Source organism: Nicotiana tabacum, chromosome 6 (assembly GCF_000715075.1).
Source record: "Nicotiana tabacum cultivar K326 chromosome 6, ASM71507v2, whole genome shotgun sequence".
In the NCBI taxonomy this organism is placed as follows: domain Eukaryota; kingdom Viridiplantae; phylum Streptophyta; class Magnoliopsida; order Solanales; family Solanaceae; genus Nicotiana; species Nicotiana tabacum.
Window position 1 is genome coordinate 150,958,391 of NC_134085.1, and position 22,272 is coordinate 150,980,662.

The 22,272-nt window shown below is 36.9% G+C and overlaps 3 protein-coding genes across 12 annotated transcripts; 1 reads left to right on the forward strand and 2 right to left on the reverse strand.

Moving 5' to 3' along the window:
• Positions 1-273: 273 nt before the first annotated feature.
• LOC107761626 (pathogenesis-related thaumatin-like protein 3.5) lies at positions 274-7,225 on the forward strand. Of its 8 annotated transcripts, XM_075255633.1 has the most exons (8): positions 274-431; positions 1,508-1,581; positions 2,807-3,323; positions 3,418-4,143; positions 4,260-4,299; positions 5,726-6,482; positions 6,709-6,982; positions 7,078-7,225. In XM_075255633.1, the coding sequence occupies exons 6-8, from the start codon at positions 5,996-5,998 to the stop codon at positions 7,223-7,225; spliced, it is 909 nt and encodes a 302-aa protein (XP_075111734.1). In that variant the 5' UTR covers positions 274-431; positions 1,508-1,581; positions 2,807-3,323; positions 3,418-4,143; positions 4,260-4,299; positions 5,726-5,995. The 8 variants fall into 8 exon arrangements, 6 of the variants coding, with proteins under 6 accessions (XP_075111734.1, XP_075111731.1, XP_075111733.1 ...); XM_075255630.1 differs by having other exon boundaries at positions 1,508-3,323; XM_075255632.1 differs by having other exon boundaries at positions 3,418-4,299.
• Positions 7,226-7,357: 132 nt separating this feature from the next.
• LOC107761646 (uncharacterized) lies at positions 7,358-13,842 on the reverse strand. Of its 3 annotated transcripts, none has more exons than XM_075255627.1 (13): positions 13,651-13,842; positions 12,628-12,886; positions 12,461-12,522; positions 10,369-10,597; positions 10,111-10,169; positions 9,978-10,031; positions 9,022-9,139; positions 8,692-8,738; positions 8,530-8,556; positions 8,235-8,316; positions 7,985-8,118; positions 7,855-7,903; positions 7,358-7,493 (listed from the first exon to the last, which is right to left on the reverse strand). In XM_075255627.1, the coding sequence occupies exons 1-13, from the start codon at positions 13,696-13,698 to the stop codon at positions 7,435-7,437; spliced, it is 1,227 nt and encodes a 408-aa protein (XP_075111728.1). In that variant the 5' UTR covers positions 13,699-13,842; the 3' UTR covers positions 7,358-7,434. The 3 variants fall into 3 exon arrangements, with proteins under 3 accessions (XP_075111728.1, XP_075111730.1, XP_075111729.1); XM_075255629.1 differs by lacking the exon at positions 7,358-7,493 and adding an exon at positions 7,520-7,617; XM_075255628.1 differs by lacking the exon at positions 7,358-7,493 and having other exon boundaries at positions 7,640-7,903; positions 8,241-8,316; positions 13,651-13,836.
• Positions 13,843-20,449: 6,607 nt separating this feature from the next.
• On the reverse strand, positions 20,450-21,013 carry LOC107761610 (serine/threonine-protein phosphatase 7 long form homolog). The gene has a single exon (XM_016579851.1). It carries the CDS (start codon positions 21,011-21,013, stop codon positions 20,450-20,452), a length of 564 nt encoding a protein of 187 aa, XP_016435337.1.
• Between the last annotated feature and the right edge of the window lie 1,259 nt (positions 21,014-22,272).

Here is a 22,272-nt window from a genome sequence, read left to right on the forward strand (position 1 = left end):
AAACGACGACCTTGACCAAAAGCTCCCCACGATAAAAGGAAAAAGAAAAAGAAAAATAAAGGTTATAGAAGAGTCCAAAGGAGTGGGGCACGTGAATGGAAAATGCACCCTCCGGCATTTAGCCTAAACCCATGGAAAACTAAAACGGCGTCGTAATAACAGGAACAAAGTCGAAAAGGACAAAATAAAATTTTCATTTCGCAGAAATTTCATGTAGATTTACATTTACGTCCAACGGTACACATGAGAATCGGATCACAGCATCTTATCCGTGTCGCCACACTCTATAAATACTCCTCCTACTTCTCCCCATTCCCTTGCTTCACTCTGAAAAAGTCCCAGAGAGAGAAACTGTGTTTTGTGAGAGAGAGAGAGAGAGCGCGTAGGTAGGAGGAATAGCTCCGGGAGGTGGTCTTCATTTCCGTTACTGCGTAAGTTCTTTCTCGAGTCTCTTTAATTTCATGATTTTGCCTCTCTTTTAAAAAAATATTTTCTTGTAGAAGTAGCTCAGAATTAGGTAGCTGCAATACCTACCTGTTTTTTTAAAATTTATTTATAATTATGTCCTAGATCTTGAGATATTCCTCGTTAGATTTGGTTTATTCTCTGCTAAATGTTTGTGGGAGATAAATATCTGTACGCTATGGCTAAATTTGGGAATATTTTACTGTTCCTATACGCCCTATTTTGTCAATTTTGTAATGGAGCTTTATTTTAGGTGTAATTTGGAGGTGAAAATTTTACTTTTGCAATACACACCTAACCAGATAATTTATGAAATTACATGTAAGGAAGAACTTTTGCACTTAGTGCTAATAGAACACCACAGATTTACTCTAGATGTGTAAATGGAGAGGGTTAATATGATATCTTTTGAATCAAAAACCTTTATCGTGGCCAGTTAATAGTCAGTTCCCTGGTTTTGTTCCACTTAAGTTGTTTTTGCTGCAGCACTGCTTGGCACATATCTTAGCACATGTCTTCTTTTTTTTTTAATTATTACTGCTTAGCACATATCTTTCCTTTTCCCTATGAAGTTGTAACACCCATCTGGTGGACGACTCCATTTGTTGGGTTTGGGTGGGGGTGGGGTGGGGTGGGTGGGGTGGGGGGAAGCACCTCTCGAACCTCCATTTTTTTATTTTCTTTATGATAGTAGTGCTCGGGCCAGTTTGCGCCGATCAACTATTCTATCGGTTGACTGCTTCCTCCCAAACTCAGCCCACCAATACTTAGGCAGATGAGAATAAATCACCCATTGTTTCCTTCTCTCCATTGGGTTTTGAACTTGAGACCTCAAGATTCTTCTCCCCACACCTTTGGGTGCAACTGCCAATTGATCAAGTATTTTATGCTAAGCTTTTTTTTATTTCCTTTCTAAATTGAGGTCTGCTTAGAGATGATTTTCAATAGGAAAAGATTTAAGATGGTTTTAGTCCTTTGAAATCATTTTATTCCATAATCGTCCCATCAATCTTGACGGATCTCGTACTTGTTGGGTCTACAGAGCATCAGGGCAAGGCAATTGGGGTGTGCATATCTTCTCAAACTCAAAGTTTGCTGATCATCTGAACAATGGAGGTACTTGGAAAATCTATGGTAGCAGTGCCTACAAATGTTATATATCTGTCAACTATTCTTGGCCAAGATGGCCCAAACCCTGTTCACAAATGCGATTGGAAATGTGCAAATGAACATGTTTGTGGGAACATGTACCGCTGCCGTCTAACTGGGATGACACACATTTGTGACAAAAACTGTAACCAGCGAATACTGTATGATAATCATAACTCTCTTTGCAGAGTTAGCAAGCAGATTTTCCCTTTAACATCAGCTGAAGTGCAGGCTGTGAAAGGTGTACGGAGGAAGTTTGATGCGGAAAGTTCCCCTTCTGATAGCTGCGCCTTTAAGCGCAGAAGGGATGCACATTTCCATCCATCACCATTTGAGAGATCTTTCACTGCTGTCAGTCCCATTTGCAGTCAAGTTGGAGATGGAATGGACATGAGCTAGATATAATAAATTTCCTTCCTTTCGTCTGTTTTAAAATTTCCTGTCTTTTGGGACAGGAATAAGAATAATTTCATAATTTACATGGAAGACCTGGTTGTCTTGCCATTTGTAGGAGGCACTTATATTGGACAATCCCATGGACTGTAGCTTTATGGTAACTATTTAGGAGTAACAATATTATGTCTACAAACGTTGATGTGCGCTCAAGTTGATGCCACATGAGGCTTTAACTATATGCAGTGCAGCTATTTGTATAACCTTAACTATATATGGTTTTACTGTGTAATCACTTTAAGTAGTGGCAATTATCCTTTTTTGGGTTGTCAAATGCCTATATTGGCTTGCTGGACTTCTTTAGTCACCTACTAATTACCGTGATTAACTTTGGGAGGTTTATTGGAATCCATTCAGTGGATGTATAGTACTTTGTTTGCTTTCCTACAGGAACATATAGTACTGTTTGCTTTCCTACAGGAACTTGCCCCATCAGATGAAGAACTCTTTTCAGTGAGCTCATTAAAGCTCACCTACTTTTATAGCTTTAACTTCCTACTTGTTTGGCAGGTTCTGGAGGAGAGCTCTATTTTCTTTCATACCTGTTGCATTAGTCTCGTCTTAGTTCACTTTTAAAATTTGTTCATACATGGCATCCTAAAAATGGTTTTACTTTTGCAGGAACTCAAGCATTTACTGTGAGTTGAGATATAGCTTGTTATATTGAGGATTTATTATTTGTCTGAATTCATTAGCAGAATCATGAGTTTCTTACTGAGTTTGTTCTTTCCTTATTCAGCAGATCTGTGCTCTTCCACGAGGTCTGAAGTCTGAACAACTAGAACCAGTTACGAACCTTGAACTCTTGAACATGGGTAGGATGTGGATCTAACAAAATCAGTTGGTTTTTGCTAACCACGTTAAAGCATAACTCTATCCTGCTGTAGCATTGTCAGTAATATCATGTCTGATATTGTTAAAGCAAGGTCCTATTTGGTTGAAATGGCTTGGAGTCAGAAGTCTGGTGTTTACTTCTGCCTATCTGCATCTGCTTTTTCTGATAGTGTTACCTGAAGAAGAATCTTTAGCAGCCAAATCAAGGGGTGTCTGCTAACCACAATAAAATGACTAGCCTGCTGTTCAATTTGCTCCTCTGTTATTGCGAAAGAAAGATCCTGTTTGGTTGAAAGTGCTTGAAGTCAGAGGTGTCAGGCATTGATCCACTAATAATTAACTTTCTGCCTTCTGATAATAACTGTCATTTGTGCCTTGCTGCCGATATCGTTTTCATGTAATTCAGAAAGGCTACACTTGCTGTATGTTCCCCATTTCTTTGTGCTTTGAATTCTAAATTGGCACTTCCAATCAGTGCAGTATTTGCTTATATGCTGCATTCTTGCTACTTTTCAGGAAGGCAAGGTGAATGACAGTGACCAGAAAAAGTCAGGTCTCTAGCTGTAGCTTAGCGCAATTTCGTTTCAAGCAATGTCTGTGCGATCGGCTGTGGTGAATTTTAGGAGTCATCATACGAGTCAAAGATGATTTCCACTGAAATGTCCTCTTGGAGAACGATCAACATTTGAATCTGACATTGATCACTCGGGGAATACATCTTCGTCAATTGTGTATGTCTATGGAGATCTATTGCAACAAAGCTCCCTTGAGAGCGTCCTGTTCCACTTGGTCAGTGGCTAAGGAGGCATGCCTCACCACAATCTGATGTAGTGTATGGATTGAAAGAAACAACGGAATGATGCATTTCTCCTTAGATGCATTTCTTTGTTAGCTTTTTGGTGCGAACTCAGCATTGTACATGATGCAGATTCAATGATTGAGATCCGACAGGGTGTTTGCAGTCTCTGTAATTTCCTATATAGCACTGGTGGAGTGCGAGTTTACCATTTATAAAACATTTCTCATTACTTATAAAAAAATGCTTCTTTGTCAATATCGGCTAGTTTCATCTGATTGGCTGGTAATCTGAGGCTGTTCTCATGTTTATGTACATTGCTCCTTGGGTTATTCTTCCATTTTTTGGTTCTAATCTGACTACTGTAGTATTTGCTGGCTTTTCATAGTGATGGAGACAAAATACTTGAAGGAAGAATAATGGAGTTCATCAATTATAATTGCTAGGTATGTCCCTCATATTAATTGTTTTGGCAACTTTTTCTTCGATTGATTGACAAGGTTAAGCAGGAAAAGATGTTTGTTAAGTTTGCTGGTCTTGATCATTTGTTCCCGTTTGTCAGAGCCACCAAAGACCACAGTAAACTACTCTCTCCAAGAGAGGTGTGCTACTCTTTCAGTAATTTTTGCTGTATGTTATTTTTGTTTTTATTTATGGTTAATACAGTGTATAAAATCGTTGAATAGCTCATGAAATTGACTTTGCTGCCAGTACAAAACTACCTCCATTTTAAATTGGCTATTGGAGTTGGTTGAGTTGGTACGATCTGCCGACATCCACTTACAGTGGCAACAAGAAGAGAGCCCATTTCCATTTAATTCAAAAGTGAAAAGACCAAGGAAAGAAGTCGTTCCTGCACAACCTAACCAATGACATGTTGTTGCTTCGTCGCAAATTCATTATGTTTAATGAATAAAAGGGAGCCAACCGTTCACCAAGAAAAATAATTAAATGAACGTCAGAATTTATCCAGATTCAACCCATATCATGTCAATTTACTATGATTACATAACAAACACGGGAATGATACAAAATAATGTATTACAATCTGAATAGAATAGAATGATTATATACAGATCTTTTCTTGTGCCAAGGGTCTATCAGAAACAATATTTTTATCTTTACAAGATAGGGATAAGGTTTGTGTATACATTACCCTCCTCAGATCCTACTTATAGGATTACACTGGGTTTATTGTTATTGTTGTTGGTCATATAAAGATCTTATGTATGTCTAAGTATAAAAATATGTAATATAATTAAAAGAATATCTTATGTAAAAATGTATATTAGTTCATCATGCTTAAATGATAATTTTTGTGCAAATGACACGCGTCATATCATATTCTCGCTCCGTTTCAATTTATGTGAACTTATTTGACTGAAAACAACCTCTTGCAGAAATGCCGGGTAAGGCTGCGTACAATAGACTCTTGTGGTCCGGCCTTTACCTGGACCCCGCGCATAGCGGGAGCTTAGTGCATCGGGCTGCCCTGCCCTTTGTTTGACTGGACACGAAGTTTAAGAAAAAATAATTTTTTTTGAAATTTGTGGTCTTCAACAAGTCAAAAAGGGACCCAGAATATTTGTGTGGTTTTAAAAGCTTCTCATTAAGGGTAGAAATATAAGTTTAAGCTAAATTATTTTCAAATTTAGAAAGAATTCATTCTTTTTGGAACGGACAAAAAAAAGAAATAGGTTCATATAAATAGAGGAGGACTACTTGTTGCTTTGACGCATGGATAGAGAGCAGGCAAATATTTTCCAACCGAAATGTGCAAGTCATTGGTTAGTATTGCAAAGGAATGTTAGTGTCTCAGTGACAATTGGATCCTACAACGATTCCAATGTCTATTATGGTAAAGCTTAAGCTTGACACTTTGTTTCACACTTAGTAATGAAGACTGGTTATCTATATTATCTTGATACATATTTTTTAATTTATGGGAATCTAAATACCCTTTTCATATGGTCTAACCTTTTTAAGCAAACCGATTCTTTATTTAATGATTCTATATCGTTTTCATAGACATGCATCCTCGAAGTTGCTAAAGAAAGGAATTGCCTCTTACTGGTGCCATCCGAGACGCAAAGAAATGCTAAATCCAGAGGTGTGATGTTGCAGCTGATGAATAAGCAAAACAACTTTAACACTTTGGATTTTGTATCAAATATGTAGAATTCCTTTCCACCTACAAATATGATAGGGTGTTCCATTTTTGTATTCTAAATTTCCCCCACTCCTACCTCTATATCCCAGAAAGATAGGACATAACCATAGACTAAGGACCATAATAATATGCTTACCATAACTTCCTGGAAAAAGCTTTCAATTTCATTGATTTTCTGCGCGTACTTTTCTCTTTCTTTTGGCAGCACTTTCACCATTACTAACATTTGTCCTTATACAATATGGCCTGGTACACTGTCTGGTTCTTCATCACCTAAACTTTCCACGACTGGCTTTCAATTGAATGCTGGCCAAAGCGTCAGAATCCCAAGTGTCCCCGGATGGTCTGGTCGAATTTGGGCAAGAACTGGCTGTACTTTTGATGCCTCTGGCGTTGGCTCTTGTCAAACAGGTGATTGTGGTGGAAAGCTCGAATGTGATGGCCTTGGTGCCACACCACCTGCTTCTCTCTTCGAGATAACTCTGGGTGTGGGAGAGGCTAAAGATTTCTACGACGTTAGTATTGTCGATGGTTACAACCTGCCAATGGTTGCAACCCCACAGGGAGTCGATGGAGAATGCAATGTCACTGGATGTGTATCCAATCTTAACATGGGTATGTTCTCCATGTAGTTGTTTTATAGCAATGACATTCAGGCCACCTCGCACGCACCTCGACTATTATACTGGGTATCTGCTACCTTCCATCAGCACAGGCACCAAGAAACCGTGCCCCCCACGACTTAGGCAATTCATTGACTGCTAGACCACACCTTTAGGTGCAAATACACTTAGAAGCATTTAACAGATAAAACTAATAAATCTTTCCAAAAATCTAACAGGTTGTCCAAAAGAACTTCAAGTGGTGGGTGGAGATGGAGATGGAGAAGGAGAAGGAAATGTAGTAGCATGCAAGAGTGCATGTGAGGCCTTTGATTTAGATCAGTATTGCTGTGCCGGAGAGTTTGCCAATCCAACTACTTGTCGGCCATCATTCTATTCCAGCATCTTCAAGAGAGCTTGTCCAAGGGCTTATAGCTATGCATATGATGATGGCACCAGCACTTTTACCTGCAAGGCTGACGACTACGCAATCATCTTCTGCCCCATGAACGGGTAATGTTATTGTGTATAAATATATCTCATTATCCATACACTAGATCTTATGTTTTCCATTTTCCTCTAATCTACCACTATTGGATTGTGAACAGGGTAAAGAGACCCAACGGTGGAGAAACAACTACACCTATTGAAGAGAGCAAAATGGAAAAGTTATCAGGGACAGTATCTTCACACATTCTCCTTCCATTCCCGATGCTGACTGTGCTGTTAATTTTCAGCACATATCTCCAGACATAAGTCGGAACAGCACAAATCAGGACATCGTATGTCATAACAAGAGAACATTTAAGGAACGATATCTGGAGAAATAGTTGGGCATTCCTGAGGAAACTTAGAGCAAATCCATACAAACAGCAACCTGTATAAAATAGGCAGTAGCTTGTATTTAAACATTCTCTTTACTTGTTTTTTAAGTATCACATTACATACTAACAAAATGTAGAAAATCAGATGAATTGCTGTTCTTTGTTAAATTGAATCAACACACATCTAAATTCACCTGCAACTGAGAAATGCAAAGGAAAAGCAATCAAAATCCAAGATTAAAGTTCATAGATAAAGAACCTCCAAACGAAATATGGTGGATGTTTAGGGTTGAGATGGTGGATTTTCAACTGCGATGTGAAAATCTTGCAAATAAAAAATACGATCTTGTCAGTACCAATATTCTCATTTCCTATGACTACTTTCATAAGCTCTTAAAAATTTATGACTCGTATTCGTGTAGACAAAGCACAAAGCACAGAAAAAAAGGAAACAAAGAGGAAAAGAAAATAATGAGATTACATAAAGTATGAATGAAATATGTACAATCATATCTTATTTTTTGCTCTTGCTTTTCTTCGGCGCTTGAGGTTTCTTTTTACCTTTATTTGGTATCTTCACTCCCTTCTTGCCCTTCTTTTGTTCCGTACCCTGCAGAGACAGCTTGAACCTCAATATATGACCTAGAAATTGAAGCAACTCTCAGTGGTAAACAAAAAGAACAAAGCATACCGATGCTTTTTTAGCTTTAGCTTTGACATTTCCATTGATCTGATGATCAACATTCTCGTTCTGGTCTTGGGAAGCTGGTCTTCGCAAATTTTCAGCCTCCTCGTCCGAATCAAATGTGAAACCATCAAGAGTCCCTATCAAAGTCAGAAGGATAGATTTAAATTGGATCGTAAATGGCTTAATTCCTAGTGAAGCACTAGGAAGACGTTTGACATCTACTTTCTATAAAAGTAAATATTTCAGATGGAACCTTGACCTTCAACCATGGTTTCAGCTTCGTAAACATTTGATTGTGGCTTCAGCTGTATGAAGTCATTCATGATGGCCTCCACCTGATCAGAGAGCACATAATCATCAACTAAAAGCATAAATCTTACTTATTTCTAAAAATTCTAGGACACGCTTTGATAAAATGGAAAGTAAAATTAGAGACGAGTCATAAACCCGTGCCAGAATAGCAAATCTAAAGTTAATAATCGTGTCTCCACTGTTTTCGCTATGGATAGAATATCAGATTAATCAGTAAACAAGCCAAAGAAACAAACCTTTGCTTCTGTCTGTCCAAAGCTTACCTACAAAAGAGCACAATTTTATTAGAAATACATATGTGGAGGTGGGTGCATTTGTGAGTGACTGTGTGTGTGTGGGGGGGGGGGGGAGAGATAGGTAAAGACAGCAGAAAATAGCTAGAGACAAGAGCGCCATACCACACAAAACGTCCTGGAAGGCAATATTGTCGTTTTGTAAATGGTTCCTGAGATATAAAATAACTGAAGCATTCAGAACAAAATTTTCCAGAGTAATAAGATTACAAGAAAACTTTTGTGGAAATTGCTAGTACCCAGCCTAAAGCAGAAAATGTGGTTCTGTTTTCATGTGCTTAAACATATGGGCTAAAGTAATATGATAGCATATTGATTAAATTAATAAATTGTGTCATGCTAGAACAATAATGATGTTCATTGTCTGAAACATATTAAACACGAAAGGGACTTGCAAGAAATTCGTAAATAAAGGTTTCAGAAACATGTTTATACCTTTCAAATCGAAAAGCATTTCATGTTTTCCTGATGGACCATCTGAAATAACTATCCTCCCAACAGCACCCATATCACCACTCAGATCTATGGAATCACCTTCACACTCCACAAGTGCCTATGTCAAGAGAGGAGTCTAAAGTGATGCAAAGCTTCACAGGATTAACAGAAAATAACAGAGGATTGGGGAAAGAAGAAACAAAAACAAGTACAATATTAACAATCCATTAATTGTACCAACATCCAACTTGTTAAAAATTCCATAGAAGTGGCAACCTGCTAATGCCTAAGCACAAATTTTTATTTAATCTTGATAATGGTGTTGCTAGCTCGCGCACGCCTCCATTAATCACCGGATACCTGTTATCTCTCACGCCAACACAAATAAAGTAACTTTGCCCACCAAAAGATTAGGCAAATGGGAAGAATTCAACTAGTGTCACCTAAATGACTTTGTTTTGGACTTAGTACAGTGAACTTTTTAGATGCCAAACTGGAATAAGCCACCATATCTTCTTCCTCTGACATTTTTTTTTTGATAAGGATCTTCTTCCTCTGACATTTAGACAAATACTTCTCAGTTAAGGAGAAAAACTGAAAGGGGATGTGCCCTCAGGGTTTTGACTAGTGGTAAGTGCAGCACATGATGTGCGGGTTAAGTGCACGTCACAGTTTCGAACCCTGCCACAAACAAAAGCCTTGTCTTTAAGTGGAGAAGGGTAGAGGAGCGGGCCCATGAACCATATTGTTTTGATCAGTGCGCCAGGGGCGCACTCGGGGATTTCTTGGTTATCAAAAGACAAAAAGACTGAAAGGGGGTGGAAACTAGGAAACTCTGAACTTATTAGCAGATTTGAGAAGGAAATTTGCTGAAAGGAAAAGAATAAAGAGAAAAACAGACAAACCATAGTGATAACCTCCACACCAACATGGTCACTACACCCTGCTTACTTTACCTTTGTCCTTTGTACTTTCTCGGGAAGCACCAAAGGCAGCCTTGAAGATGACAACTACACAATGACCATAAAAGTGGATGAGTGAACAGTCAACATAACCAAAGATCCATAAAGGATTACTAAAGTTTCTCACATTTGGTACACTTTGTTTCTCTGGAATATTTTCCTCCACAGCATCCATGTCTTCCCTCTCTATACCATTTCAAACAACATATTACAGAGAAAAATAAATAAAATGTCAGGAGAACCAACAACTCTTACAAGATAAAAAGAGGAAAATCCTAATTTAAGCTTAAACAGACACTTGCTCAAAATGTTTTGAGATTCATTCATCTCTTATATACTAAGTTATATGGTTAGAATGTTCAGAAGCCAGAAACAGCGGGCTTACCTTCCTTTAGCTGACTCTCTAGTTTTTTCTTCTTTTCCGGATCCTCTTTCTTCAGCTTTTTCTTTGGAGATTTTGATGTAGAAGGTACATCATTTTCTTCTTCTTCTTTTATAGGCTTAGCGTCGTGCATAAGCAACTCTTTATCAAGGACTTCCTCCACTTTTATGGAACTGCCATCATGAGAAGATTCAGAATCCGATGACAACGTCAAGACTGAATGACTAGGTTCCTGCATGAACCAAAATTATACTTGAGATAGAATTAAAATCACTACCGTTAACAGTATTTGCATTAAAGTTATCAATAAAATGTAGGGGAGAAGACTGAGGATCAAGCCAAATGTCGCTAAACTTCGGGCAACTGATCAAAAGGTGGAAAAGAGATGCCTATACCATATTGTGATAATTTTCATAAGGATGGCCAAAGCAAATCACCACTTGCAGCAATTGCCAAAAATAATAACAAGTACTCGTACTACCTTTTACTGATACCTAGAAGAAAAAGTGTTCATGTGACTCCAAAAGATTACATTGGGAAAGGATAGAGATATGTCAAAAGGTTTTTTTAATAATAGTTTTTTTTATAGGAGAGATATGTCAAGAGGTTTTAATTTGCACAATTTATAGCCTGTTTGGCCAAGCTGGAGAAATCAGCTTATTTTGAGAAGTGCTTTTGAAAAAAGTGCTTTTAAAAAAAGTGCTTTTGAAAAAAGTACTTTTGGAGAGAATCAGTTTGTGTTTGGCTAATCAGTCTGAAAAGCACTTTTGAGAAATAATTTGTGTTTGGCCAAGCTTTTTAGAAAGTGCTTTTAAGTGTCAAATTACGAATAAGGACATGAATAGATTTACTTAATAATTAATGTTATAAGTAAATAAATAATATCAAAATTTTGTTATTACATGCAATAATTAAAAAAAAAATCATTTTATTTAACTAAAATATGAAAATAAAATTTAAAAGCACTTAATTCTTTTAATATAAGTTAAATATATTAAAATTCCTTCAACAAATATAAAAGCATTCACCCCTAAAGACACTATATATTAGAAAGTTTCCTAAAAATAAGAAGAAATATTTATAAATTAATATCCTAAGTATTAGGTTTAAGGGTTATTTTGGTATATACTATATTTTGTTAAGGGTATTTTAGGTAAGAAGAAAAGCCAAAACTGCTTCTGCTTCTGCTTTTGGAAAGAAGCTACTTTTTTCTGCTTCTCTGAAACTGCTTCTGCTTCTTCCCAAAAGCACTTTTTTTCCCCAAATAAGCTTGGCCAAACACCTCAAATTAGGAAAAAAAAAAAGTGCCTTTGGGAAAAAAAGCACTTTTTTTGTCTTGAGAAGCTTGGCCAAACAGGCTATTGGTCCAGAACAAATTCCGGATAGAGTAATTATTTCAAAATATTATAATCTGCCTAGTTAACAATTGCATCATTCTAGCATACTAAGAGGTTTGAACTACCTAGGCTGTTCCTGAAGCTTAGAACAGTATTTCCACCCAAACTTAACTGCTAGCTAGTGGACATATTTTGCTTCATAAGGAGAGAATACTATCAAGAAATATATGTTGCTAAACTAGATATGCATTTTCAGGCTACTTTGCTGTCATTTTCCAGAGTGAACGCTTGCAAGAAAAATTTTAGGAGAATAATTGCTCTATCAAAAAACTACTATAGTACTGATAGATCTAGGCTCGTTTAGCCATTTACTCTTCATTTACCAGAAAATGACTAAATATTTGACTGACAGGCTGTTGAAGTCCCTACTCTCTTGCATCTGATGCATTGATGTCTATCAAAGGAGCAATTATTGACTGCACCATCTCCAAAGTATGATTGGTATAAAGCCAGCAAGAGCTAGGGGCATAAATAAACATAAAAGAAAAGATCAAGGGTCTCATTTAAGCTGCATATGAGCAAACACATAGTATCAATGCGAATCACACAAGTCGAACGATATAGTGGCTTCTTTAGCATTCATTAAGTATTACACTCACTATCCATATATTCTCTGTCAATGATAAAAGTTAAACTTCCAAGACTGATGTTAATTCAGTAAATTAAAGAATTAAGATAGCTGATAGAAAGCTGCTTACTTTATCCGTAAAAGCCTTCTCCAACGCTCTTCTCTTTGTAAATACCTTGTCCGTGCTTTTTCCTGTACCATTGGGAAAGAGAAGATCTTTACTGGTCCTATCATCTTAAATTCGCACTTTCAAGCTGATGCAGTTGGATCACTTGGTATAATGGATTAGCTACATACCTTCTTTTTCACTCTGATTTTCCTTCTTTCTCTTCCTCGTAGGTTTGTGATCTACTTTTTCATTTTTAATTGGAGAATTTACTTCAGACATCTTGTTGAGTTGACATTCTTGCCCATCCTGACTGCTTTTGGCCTCTGAAAGAGATGTTTTATCCTTCTGAAACAGTTTACTAAGATTGATGCTATCCTCGTCATCACTTAGAGGGCTTTTATCTAAGGGAGATTCAGATCCGGACGATAAGGTGATCTGAGCAGGTGCCTGCTTGAATTTAACAGTAGATTTCTTGGTTATTGCCAGGAAAATGGAAGCACAGCAAACAAATAATAACTAAACAATGCAAACGCTTTACGTACATGGAGAATGAATAAACTTCAAAATAACAGTCTTATACTTCAATGATGACACTAAATTATCAACCTGGACAGGAATTAACACCAACCAAAAGAAGCTGGATCGGATGCAGTGGCGGCGCCACGAATTTATAAGGACAGTAGAATCTTCCCTTATGTCAATGAAACACAACAGTTATACATGACCCAAAGAAAAGCTCATTTTTGCCCTATTTATGCAGTATAATAATTTTTCGATGCAGACTGAACCCCCTTGGAGCTACATAGCTCCGCCCCTGAGGGGGTGCAATTAAGTAATAGTGAGCGAATCACTACTGAGTCTGCACCTAATTCCTTCAGCTTGACCTCTAAATCTTAACCTTTCTTCCTCCTTTTCCCCTTTTGTTTGTTCCTTTACATTGAAATATGAAATTAACGCCACATCCATAAAGGTACAATGGGTGCACTGTTTACTACATCTATGTACTTGAATCCGGTGCTGCCTAGAAGCACTCAGGAACATTAATCCGAAGTGATAGCAACGTTACATTAGCAATCAAAAGAGGTTTAAACTCAGTCATACGACAAGGGAATGTTCCATTAATTAAACAGTGATTCATTGCATAAAATCGATTCAGAGCACTGCACATCGAGCAAAAATGTATGAATTGCAAGGTAAAAAAACACAGATACCTGAAAAGAGCGGAGCCAATCTGGAGATTCTTCTCTTGAGTCGCTCATTTTTTGAGGTTTTGACAATAATTTCAGTGGATGCTAAAACCCTCGCCTGGAAAAAAAGAAAACTCACAAGCTTGAAGACGTCGGAGCTATAGCAGGAACAGGTTGAAGGGACAGTGAAAAGTTAAAATAGGAGTATGCGAACCTTTTACTTTTTTCTTTCTTTTTCTTTTTACCTTTTGACCAAACTCGGTCTACGTTTTTGGTCTTTTCACAACATTTAAGAAAAATAATATTGTTTCGGCAGATTGAGATTACAAAATTAGATTAAAACTTTTAGAAGGTAAAAAATGTTTTTGAGCAGTACATGGATGCACAAGTAAAAAATATATATTAAGTGGGAATAACTCAACTTTCAAGCACTTCTTTCAAAAATATTTTTTTTTGAAAACACTTTTAAGAAAAATACATTTATAAAAGCACTAACAATTGATCAAATACTAATTGCTGCTTAAAAATACTTTTTAAAATTAATTAATCAAACAAAGTGTTTTTGGTAGCTAAACAAATTTTAAAATAATACTTTTAAAAATAAACTGTTTTTGAAACTTTGCCAAACATGCTACAAGTTTTGATTCCACAAAAAGCTACAAGTTTTGAAACAGCAGTCTGGTGACATATTCGGATGGATTTAAGCACAATAACATTGTTTATGATGTTTTTATCCCACACGTAATTTAACTTGCTATACTTGCTTTTTATTCTAATTTACCAGCCAATTTTAGGATTAATTATAATTATAATAAATTAATGTTAAACTTAATAGATACATTTTTATATAACATCATTTAAGTCAAATGAATTGGTCCGTACGCCGGAAAACTTTTTTTTAGTGTAGGTGTCACAACGAAATTGGATAAACCTAAAATACATGGAAGGAAATTGTTTCGGAAAAAATAAAAAATTCTTAAATCAATGCAGACTTAACTAAAGATAAGATATAATTGAAGAAAATATCTAAACAGATGATATCTACTACTGTTTGAGCAAATAAATGCTAAACCAATTAGTGATGAGTTAAAGGGCGAATCTTAGTTGAACTTAATAAATTCTAGACCGAATAAAATAGAGCATTTGTATAACGAGTAGAGCTCAAGGGCATTAAATAGCGAATTTAATATGCTATGATTGACAATAAATATGATAGCATAAATGAGTAGTAATTGTAAATAACGACAAGGAATGTAATGGGAAAGGATCTACCACCCAATTATTATATGATTGGGATGTTCATTTTTCTCTGACAGCGACGTGGAAAAGTGAGAAGTCTAGATGTGTATGGAATCTTGAGATTTATGGATAAAGATTGAACAAGGTGTGCTAGGATAAATCAATGAATAAGATAACTTGTTCGCATATTCTACTGTCAACCTTTACAATGTGTTCTAGTTCAAAGAGCCGATGTCATTTTGTTCTCTATCTCTTCCTATTTATAAGGTATATTCCCAAAAACCTTAAAAAGTACAGGATAAAGAATATCCAAAGAAATATGTCCACTTTTGAACCTATGCTACTGTTACTTTCTTATCTCGGCTGCCCGCTTTGGGCATCAGCCTTTGTGAGAACGACCTTCAATCGTTATATCGTGGTCGACCCCGTCCTTTGTCTTACTTATTTGTTACCGGGGTCACTATATTTGAACCTATACAGCGACTAATTGGGAATAAGTTTTAGTATTGTTAGAGAACTTATATATGATGATTATTGCTATTATTTATACATATTAATTTTTTAAAACTTTTATTCCACTTCGTATGATGGTGATATTAGTTCAATTTAGATAGAAAAGTGAAGATTTATAAAGCTCGCGCCAATTGTCCTTGTTGTTCATATAACATCATTTAGGTGTGTAGCGTTCGTTACACATAATCATATTGGATTATCCCTTTATATTTTCCCCCCTCACATCCATGAAAGCAATTAAAAAGTAGAGAAAATAGGCTAAAGTTTCCTTCAAATTGGTGAAATGATCCAAATCTATCTTCTGTTAATAATTGGGGTCAAATGTACTTTTACCATTATAAATTGGACCAGTTATGCAGTGAGATATTTATTTTGATTCTTTGTTTGACATCACTTGTACAGAACCATGCTTGCTTGATTAGAAGTTGGAACAATACTATTAGAGCAACCAGGAAATTGTCTTGGGGAAAAAAGGAAAAGAGAAACAATTCGGGAGTCTGGAACCTAAACATTGTTTTTTGGACTCAAATTACCTTAATAGATATTTTTAAAAAAATGCATTTTTATATATAGCATGCAAATACAAGACGCTATACATTAACGGTAACATCTGTCGTTAAGTTATATCGTCTTGTATTCATACGCTATACATATAGCGCCCAAAAAAAATATTATACCCTGAATATGGACCCACCAATAAGTAAACTGACAAACACAATAATTTAAATGTGTATAGCGTATATTTAAAGAATGCTATTGTAACGACCCGACCGGTCGTTTTGAGCTTTTGTACTTTGACGCCAGTTCTCGGGCATGAGTTGCCCCGTGTAATGTATTATGACTGATGTAGATTGTTGGTTTTGGTTTTCAGGAAAAAATCGGAATGAATTTGAAGGAACAGTCTCAGTTGAAAGCTTTGAATTTGAAAGGTTGACTAAGAGTTGACTTATTTGTATATGAGCTCGGATCGGAAATTTTATGATTTGGATAGTTTTGTTGGGTGATTTATGACTTAGAAGCGCGATCGGAATGCATTTTGGAAGTCCGTGGAAGGATTTGGCTTGAATTGGCAAAGTTAGTATTTTGGCGAATTCCGGTTGATAGATGAGATTTTGATCCGAGGGTCGGAATGGAATTCCGATAGTTGTTGTAGCTTCATTATGTCATTTGTGATGTGTGTGCAAAATTTTAGGTTATTCGGACATCGCTTGGTCGGGTTTTTGATCGAAAGTGTATTTAGGAAGTTTTTGGAAACTTAGGCTTGAATTCGATGAGTTTTGGGTAATTTGATATTGTTTGAGGTCTTTTGATGATTGGAACAGGTTTGAACGATGTTATGAATTATGTTGGCATGTTTGGTCGGGGTCCCATGAGGCTAGGATAAGTTTTGGAAGAGTTTTTGGAAGATTTTGTCGTTTTGAGCATAAGCATGTAATGATCCAAAGGACCATTTTTAGTTCTAGAGATCGAAATTTGATTTTGAGACTTCCGGAATTTTGATAATGAATTATAGGACTGATCTGGAAAGTGTCTAATTTCATCAAGTCGCGATTGGGTTTTTGACACGAAACATGAGTTAATTGTTTAACGAGCGAAATGAGTATTGAACTGAGCAAATGAGCTCCGAATTGAGTTTCGACTGAAGGACTATGTTCATATTATTATTTGTGACTCATAGTAACAAGAATAATCGAATTCCGAGTTCGTATGATGGAGTTAGAGCCTTTTAGTGAAAAGAAAAGCTGCTGCAATTTTCTGGGCAGTTTCTGCATTTTTCGCACATGTGAACAGTAACAGCACCTGTGAACAACATCCGTGTACAGTAAACATGAACAGTATCTGTGTACAGTACATATGAATAATACCTCGTATACAACACCCATGAACAGTACCCATGAACAGTAAAATGCGTGAACAGTAACCCCGAAATTTTTTGGACAGTGTATGATTTCGGCAGTCCAAGAGTTTTCTCATTTTTGGAGCTATGGAGCTCGGATTGAAGCGATTTTCGAAGCGATTTTCACCATATGGATTGGGGTAAGTGTTTTATATCCAAAAGTGATTATATTTAATGATTCCATGGTTATTTTGATCAAGAATTAGTGAATCAAATGGAAGAAATTGGAGAAAATTTGTAAACTTTTCAAAAACAAAAATTCTAGATTTGGAGGCCGAATTGTTATCGGAATTTAGTAATTTTGGTATGGTTGGACTCGTGGTTGAATGGATTGTCGAATTTTGTGAGTTTCGTCGAATTCCGAAGCGTGGGCCTGGGGGCCGGTTTTGAGCAATTTCGGGATTTTGATGTTAAATTGGATATTTTCGAGTGGGCTTCGCTCCCTTAGCATATTTTAATGATTATGTACTGATTGTGTCTAGATTTGGAGCATCCTGAGGTCGATTTGTGCGGGCGAGGCATCGCGGGCTAGATTTTGGATCGGATCGAGGTAAGTAATGATTGTAAATACTGTCCTGAGGGTTTGAAACCCCGGATTATATGTCGTTGTGTTACTTTGAGGTGACTTGCACGCTAGATGACGAGCATGGGGTAGAGCACCGCTGGGAATTGTGACCTAGTCCATCCTGAACGAATATTTTAATGCGTATTTGATAGTTAATTGTTTGACATTATTATATTTTTGGGTTGTATGCCATTTTGGGGCCTTGTGCCGACTTGTTGAGACCCTTAGAGGCATTTTTACTATCTTTCATCACTCTATTTGTTTGAAAACATATTCTCAGTCATGTTTTACCTGTTTACTGCTCAAATCTGGCTTTATCACTATGTTCTTAAAATGTGGAAATTGTTTTGGGCTGAGTTCCCTGTTTTACTGAGATAGACCGAGGGTCTGATTGTGAGATTGATGACTGAGATACACTGAGAGTCTGATGGTGAGGTTAATGACTAAGAGAGGTCGAGGGCCTAGTTGTGAGGATTATATATCTATGGATCGGGCTGCAGGCCGCAGCAATGTATATATATGTATATGGATCGGGCTGCACGCCGCAGCGATACTTATATGGATCGGGCTGCGCGCCGCAGCAATATAGCGTTTGGGCTGTAGGAGCCCCTCCGGAGTCTGCACACCCCCAGTGAGCGCAGTCGACTATTTATATGGATCGGGCTGTGCGCCACAGCGATGCATGGATCGAGCTGCACGCCGCAGCGGTTACTTTGATTTCAATTATTGTGAGAGATACACGGAGAGCTGCACGCTGCAGCAGTTACTATATGGTACCAATTGAGCATGAATGTTGAGTGCGAGTATTGATTGGTAAGAGTTGAGTCACGAGTGACAGAGAGGCTAGCCCGAGGGGCGATAGATATATACATGCATATGAGTGATGTTTTTGCCTGAGAGGCTTGTTTATGGACTTATTAATTTCACTCCTCTTTAAAGTGAATTTCTATCGAATATGTTGATTTATCGACTGTTTTCACTTATCTTTATATTGAGCCTCTGTCGGAAAGTTGAACAAATATTTTAAAACAACTTTTATTTAAACTGGGATTTATGAGATGTTCAGAAATTAATCAATGATTTGGCATTGGTTATTTCCACTGAGATTTTTAAGTTATGAAGTGTTTATGATTACTGTTTTGCCCAAGGGGCTGTTTTACAAACTATGTTTTGCCCGAGGGGCCGATTATGGCTTTAATCTCTATTATTATCTTAAATGGTATTGAACTCCTACCGAAACTGCTGGAAAGTATTTCAAATGATTTTTACTAAAAGCTGGATTTTAAAAGAGAGGATTGACTTATATTATGATTTGAAGGCCTGTTGTGTTTATTAAGCCTAACGTGAATGTGGATTCATTGTTTCATACTGCTCTGCCTTTATTTACTCTTATTACTTACTGGGTTGGAGTACTCACATTACTCCCTGCACTTCGTGTGCAGATTCAGGTATATCGGAACCAGGTAGCGGGTGTTGATAACTCAATCGCAGAGTCATCAGAGTTAGCAAGGTGGATGCATGACGTTCGCAGCACCGCTTCCTTCCCCTCATTGTTGTTACTATATTAGTACATTTTTAGACTTTTGTTGTATTCAGACCTTGATAGTTGCTCATGACTAGTGACACCCCGATGTCGGGCTGGTATTTTATTCCGCACTATTATTCCAGGATTTTATTATGAAACATTGTTTAATTTAAAGACTTAAAAATGACTCTTAATGCTCAAAGGGTTAAGGTGAGTGTTGTGTCGGCTGGCCTTGTCTTCACGAGAGGCGCTATCATGACCGGGCCAGTCTGGGGTCGTGACAGCTATACGACAAAAAAATTCCATATCCCGGGCTAGCCATTTCCTATATAAAGTAGTTAGGATTTTAGAAAAATTCGTTCACATATAAATCTAACTCCCGTTCAATTTTTTCTTGTTGTTAAATTTTGAAGCATTTTTTTCGTAATATCTGAAGAGCGTAGAATAAGAGTTTCATTATATTGAGGGGTGATGTTGTGATGGAGAATAACTCTATGAGGTATAGTTTATCTCTAGAGGGTCATGTTAAATTGCCACTTACAATAGAGTACGATAAATTGATATCGTTGTTATGCAAAAAAATGGGTGTGAGGAAACGTTCAGTGATACTTAAAGTAACCAGAAGATATCCGTATTCCGTCACTCCGCAAGAGGCTGCTTTTTACTCAGAGTTAAACATCTACGATGATGAAACTTTGAGGGATTTTCTGAGGACTCCAGATAAATACCGAAAATATTTTGTAATAAATATGTTGGATATGTACGTCAAGGTCGAAGACGTTCCAAACAATGAGGTTGCCGGACAGGTTCCGGATAACCCCCAGTCATCGGGTGGCTATTCTGGAGGATTTTTTGCCGGACAGGTTCCGAATGAAAGAGTTTTCCTTGATTTAAACTTATCCTCACATGCTTTACATAATTCACAAGACGAGTGGTAAGCTTCAATTTTCCTTTGTGTTACAATGTAATAGAGTAACTCATCTAGCAGCTGAAGATGATGCAAAAATCTAAGGCTGACTAGGTTCCTCGAAGTGTTCGGGAACAAGACCCCTCCAAATAGAAGAAGCAACAACAACCTCGTATACTAGGTGATATGTACCTCCTCTGTATCGTCGGTGATATCGGGGTGGAGTAGCTCCAGGTGCTGTCTAATAGGGGTCAAAGTCAACCGACTAGCACCCGATGATGAAATCTCGTCCTGTGGCCTGAAACCCGTGAGTTGCTGCAGCATGTCCAAATAAGCATCACGCGACATAGATCTCATAGCAATAGGCAGTGAAACGGGCATGCCATCAACGGGCAGGCCATATAAAACCTCAACGTCCTGCAGCGTGATGGTAGCTTCGCCAATGGGCAGGTGAAAAGTGTGCGTCTCCGGTCGCCACCACTCAATCAATGCCGTGATCAAAGCCCAATCAACCTGTATCCGCCCGATCTCAATAATCCTATAGAATCCCGTGGCCTGGAGGCGATGGACTACATGATCGTGGAGAACTCTGTGCCTCAGAAAATCCCACAGGTCGTCCACTCTCCTAGCCCGTAAAGTCTGGGAAAGTAACTCTCCCTCCCATATATGGGTGGACCTATGATCGCCCTGAAGCACTAATAGCTCACGAGAGTAAGGGCTGGGATGTATAGGCGCGTCCATGTCGTCAACTGTAAATTAAACAACATTAATTGTATGTTTATTATTTAATTGTACAAAGTATACATAATAATTGGGTTCCAGACTCGATATTTGAAGCCCAGTAGCACTAAACTATCATGAATATTTATGTGTGTCAAATTCAATTTTTTGATAATTTTGTGTGTGTTTGTTTTATAATTTAAATTATAAATTTTTAATTATTTAATTGTATAAAGTATATATAACATCTGGGTTCCGGGCTCTATATTTGAGGCCTAGTAGCACCAAACTATTATGAATATTTATGTGTGTCAAATTCAATTTTTTGATAATTTTGTGTGTGTTTGTTTTATAATTTAAGTTCTAAATTTTTAATTATTTAATTGTACAAAGTATGTATAACAATTGGGTTCCAGGCTCGATATTTGAGACCCAGTAGCACCAAACTATCATGAATATTTATGTGTGTCAAATTTCATTTTTTGATAATTTTGTGTGTGTTTGTTTTATAATTTTGATTATTTAATTGTACAAAGTATATATAAACCATTATAAGAAATACTTAAATTACAAGGATTCTACGCTAAAATACTATACAGTTTACTACACTAAAAGTTTCTACATTTTAATACGCTAATAAATAAACTAAATATAAATAACAAATACATTTTAATCACATAACATTAACAAAAATACATATAACATACTAGTTTCGCAAATAAAACACAAAACGACATGGAAACACTAATATCTAAATTCGGATATTAACATAAAAAATTAAATCTCAATTTTATATTTTTTTTAGAACACTAATATCTAAGTTCGGATAAATATAACATACTAGTTTCGCAAATAAAACATAAAACGATATGGAAACACATTCAATAGGCAGTGATATACATTATTATACAAGTTTAGACATAAAATAAATCGAAATACCTCGATGTAGTGGGTGTTTTGTGAGAAAATTTGAAGACGAATGAGTTAAACCACAATAATACAACGCTCTACTACGATGTGGGACCTACGTTCTTAACCTTTTGTGTGACAGGAGGGGCTACAATTTTTTTTTAAGAACGGGCAGTGGGGGGACCAGAAGCAGTGGGATTTTAAAAAAAACGGGGGAAAGAGTTCTGGTCGGGAAAGAAGACGAAGGGCAGTATTTAAAAGGGTGTATAGCGTATGAAAAAAACGCTATATATAGCGTACAATAACAAGACGCTATATATGACAGTCAAATCGTCAGGCCATATAGCGTGCAATTACAATACGCTATACCT

Excerpts from the sequence above, each read along its gene's own strand:
- LOC107761626 (XM_075255630.1), top strand. The coding sequence starts at position 5,996 with ATGCTTACCATAACTTCCTGGAAAAAGCTTTCAATTTCATTGATTTTC. Across the intron at positions 6,483-6,708 it reads TGTATCCAATCTTAACATGG|GTTGTCCAAAAGAACTTCAA; the intron begins GTATGTTCTCCA and ends AAAATCTAACAG. Across the intron at positions 6,983-7,077 it reads ATCTTCTGCCCCATGAACGG|GGTAAAGAGACCCAACGGTG; the intron begins GTAATGTTATTG and ends GATTGTGAACAG.
- LOC107761646 (XM_075255627.1), bottom strand. The coding sequence starts at position 13,698 with ATGAGCGACTCAAGAGAAGAATCTCCAGATTGGCTCCGCTCTTTTCAG. Across the intron at positions 12,523-12,627 it reads AAATCAGAGTGAAAAAGAAG|GAAAAAGCACGGACAAGGTA; the intron begins GTATGTAGCTAA and ends CCAATGGTACAG. Across the intron at positions 10,598-12,460 it reads AGAAGGCTTTTACGGATAAA|GAACCTAGTCATTCAGTCTT; the intron begins GTAAGCAGCTTT and ends TGGTTCATGCAG.
- LOC107761610 (XM_016579851.1), bottom strand. The coding sequence starts at position 21,013 with ATGGACGCGCCTATACATCCCAGCCCTTACTCTCGTGAGCTATTAGTG.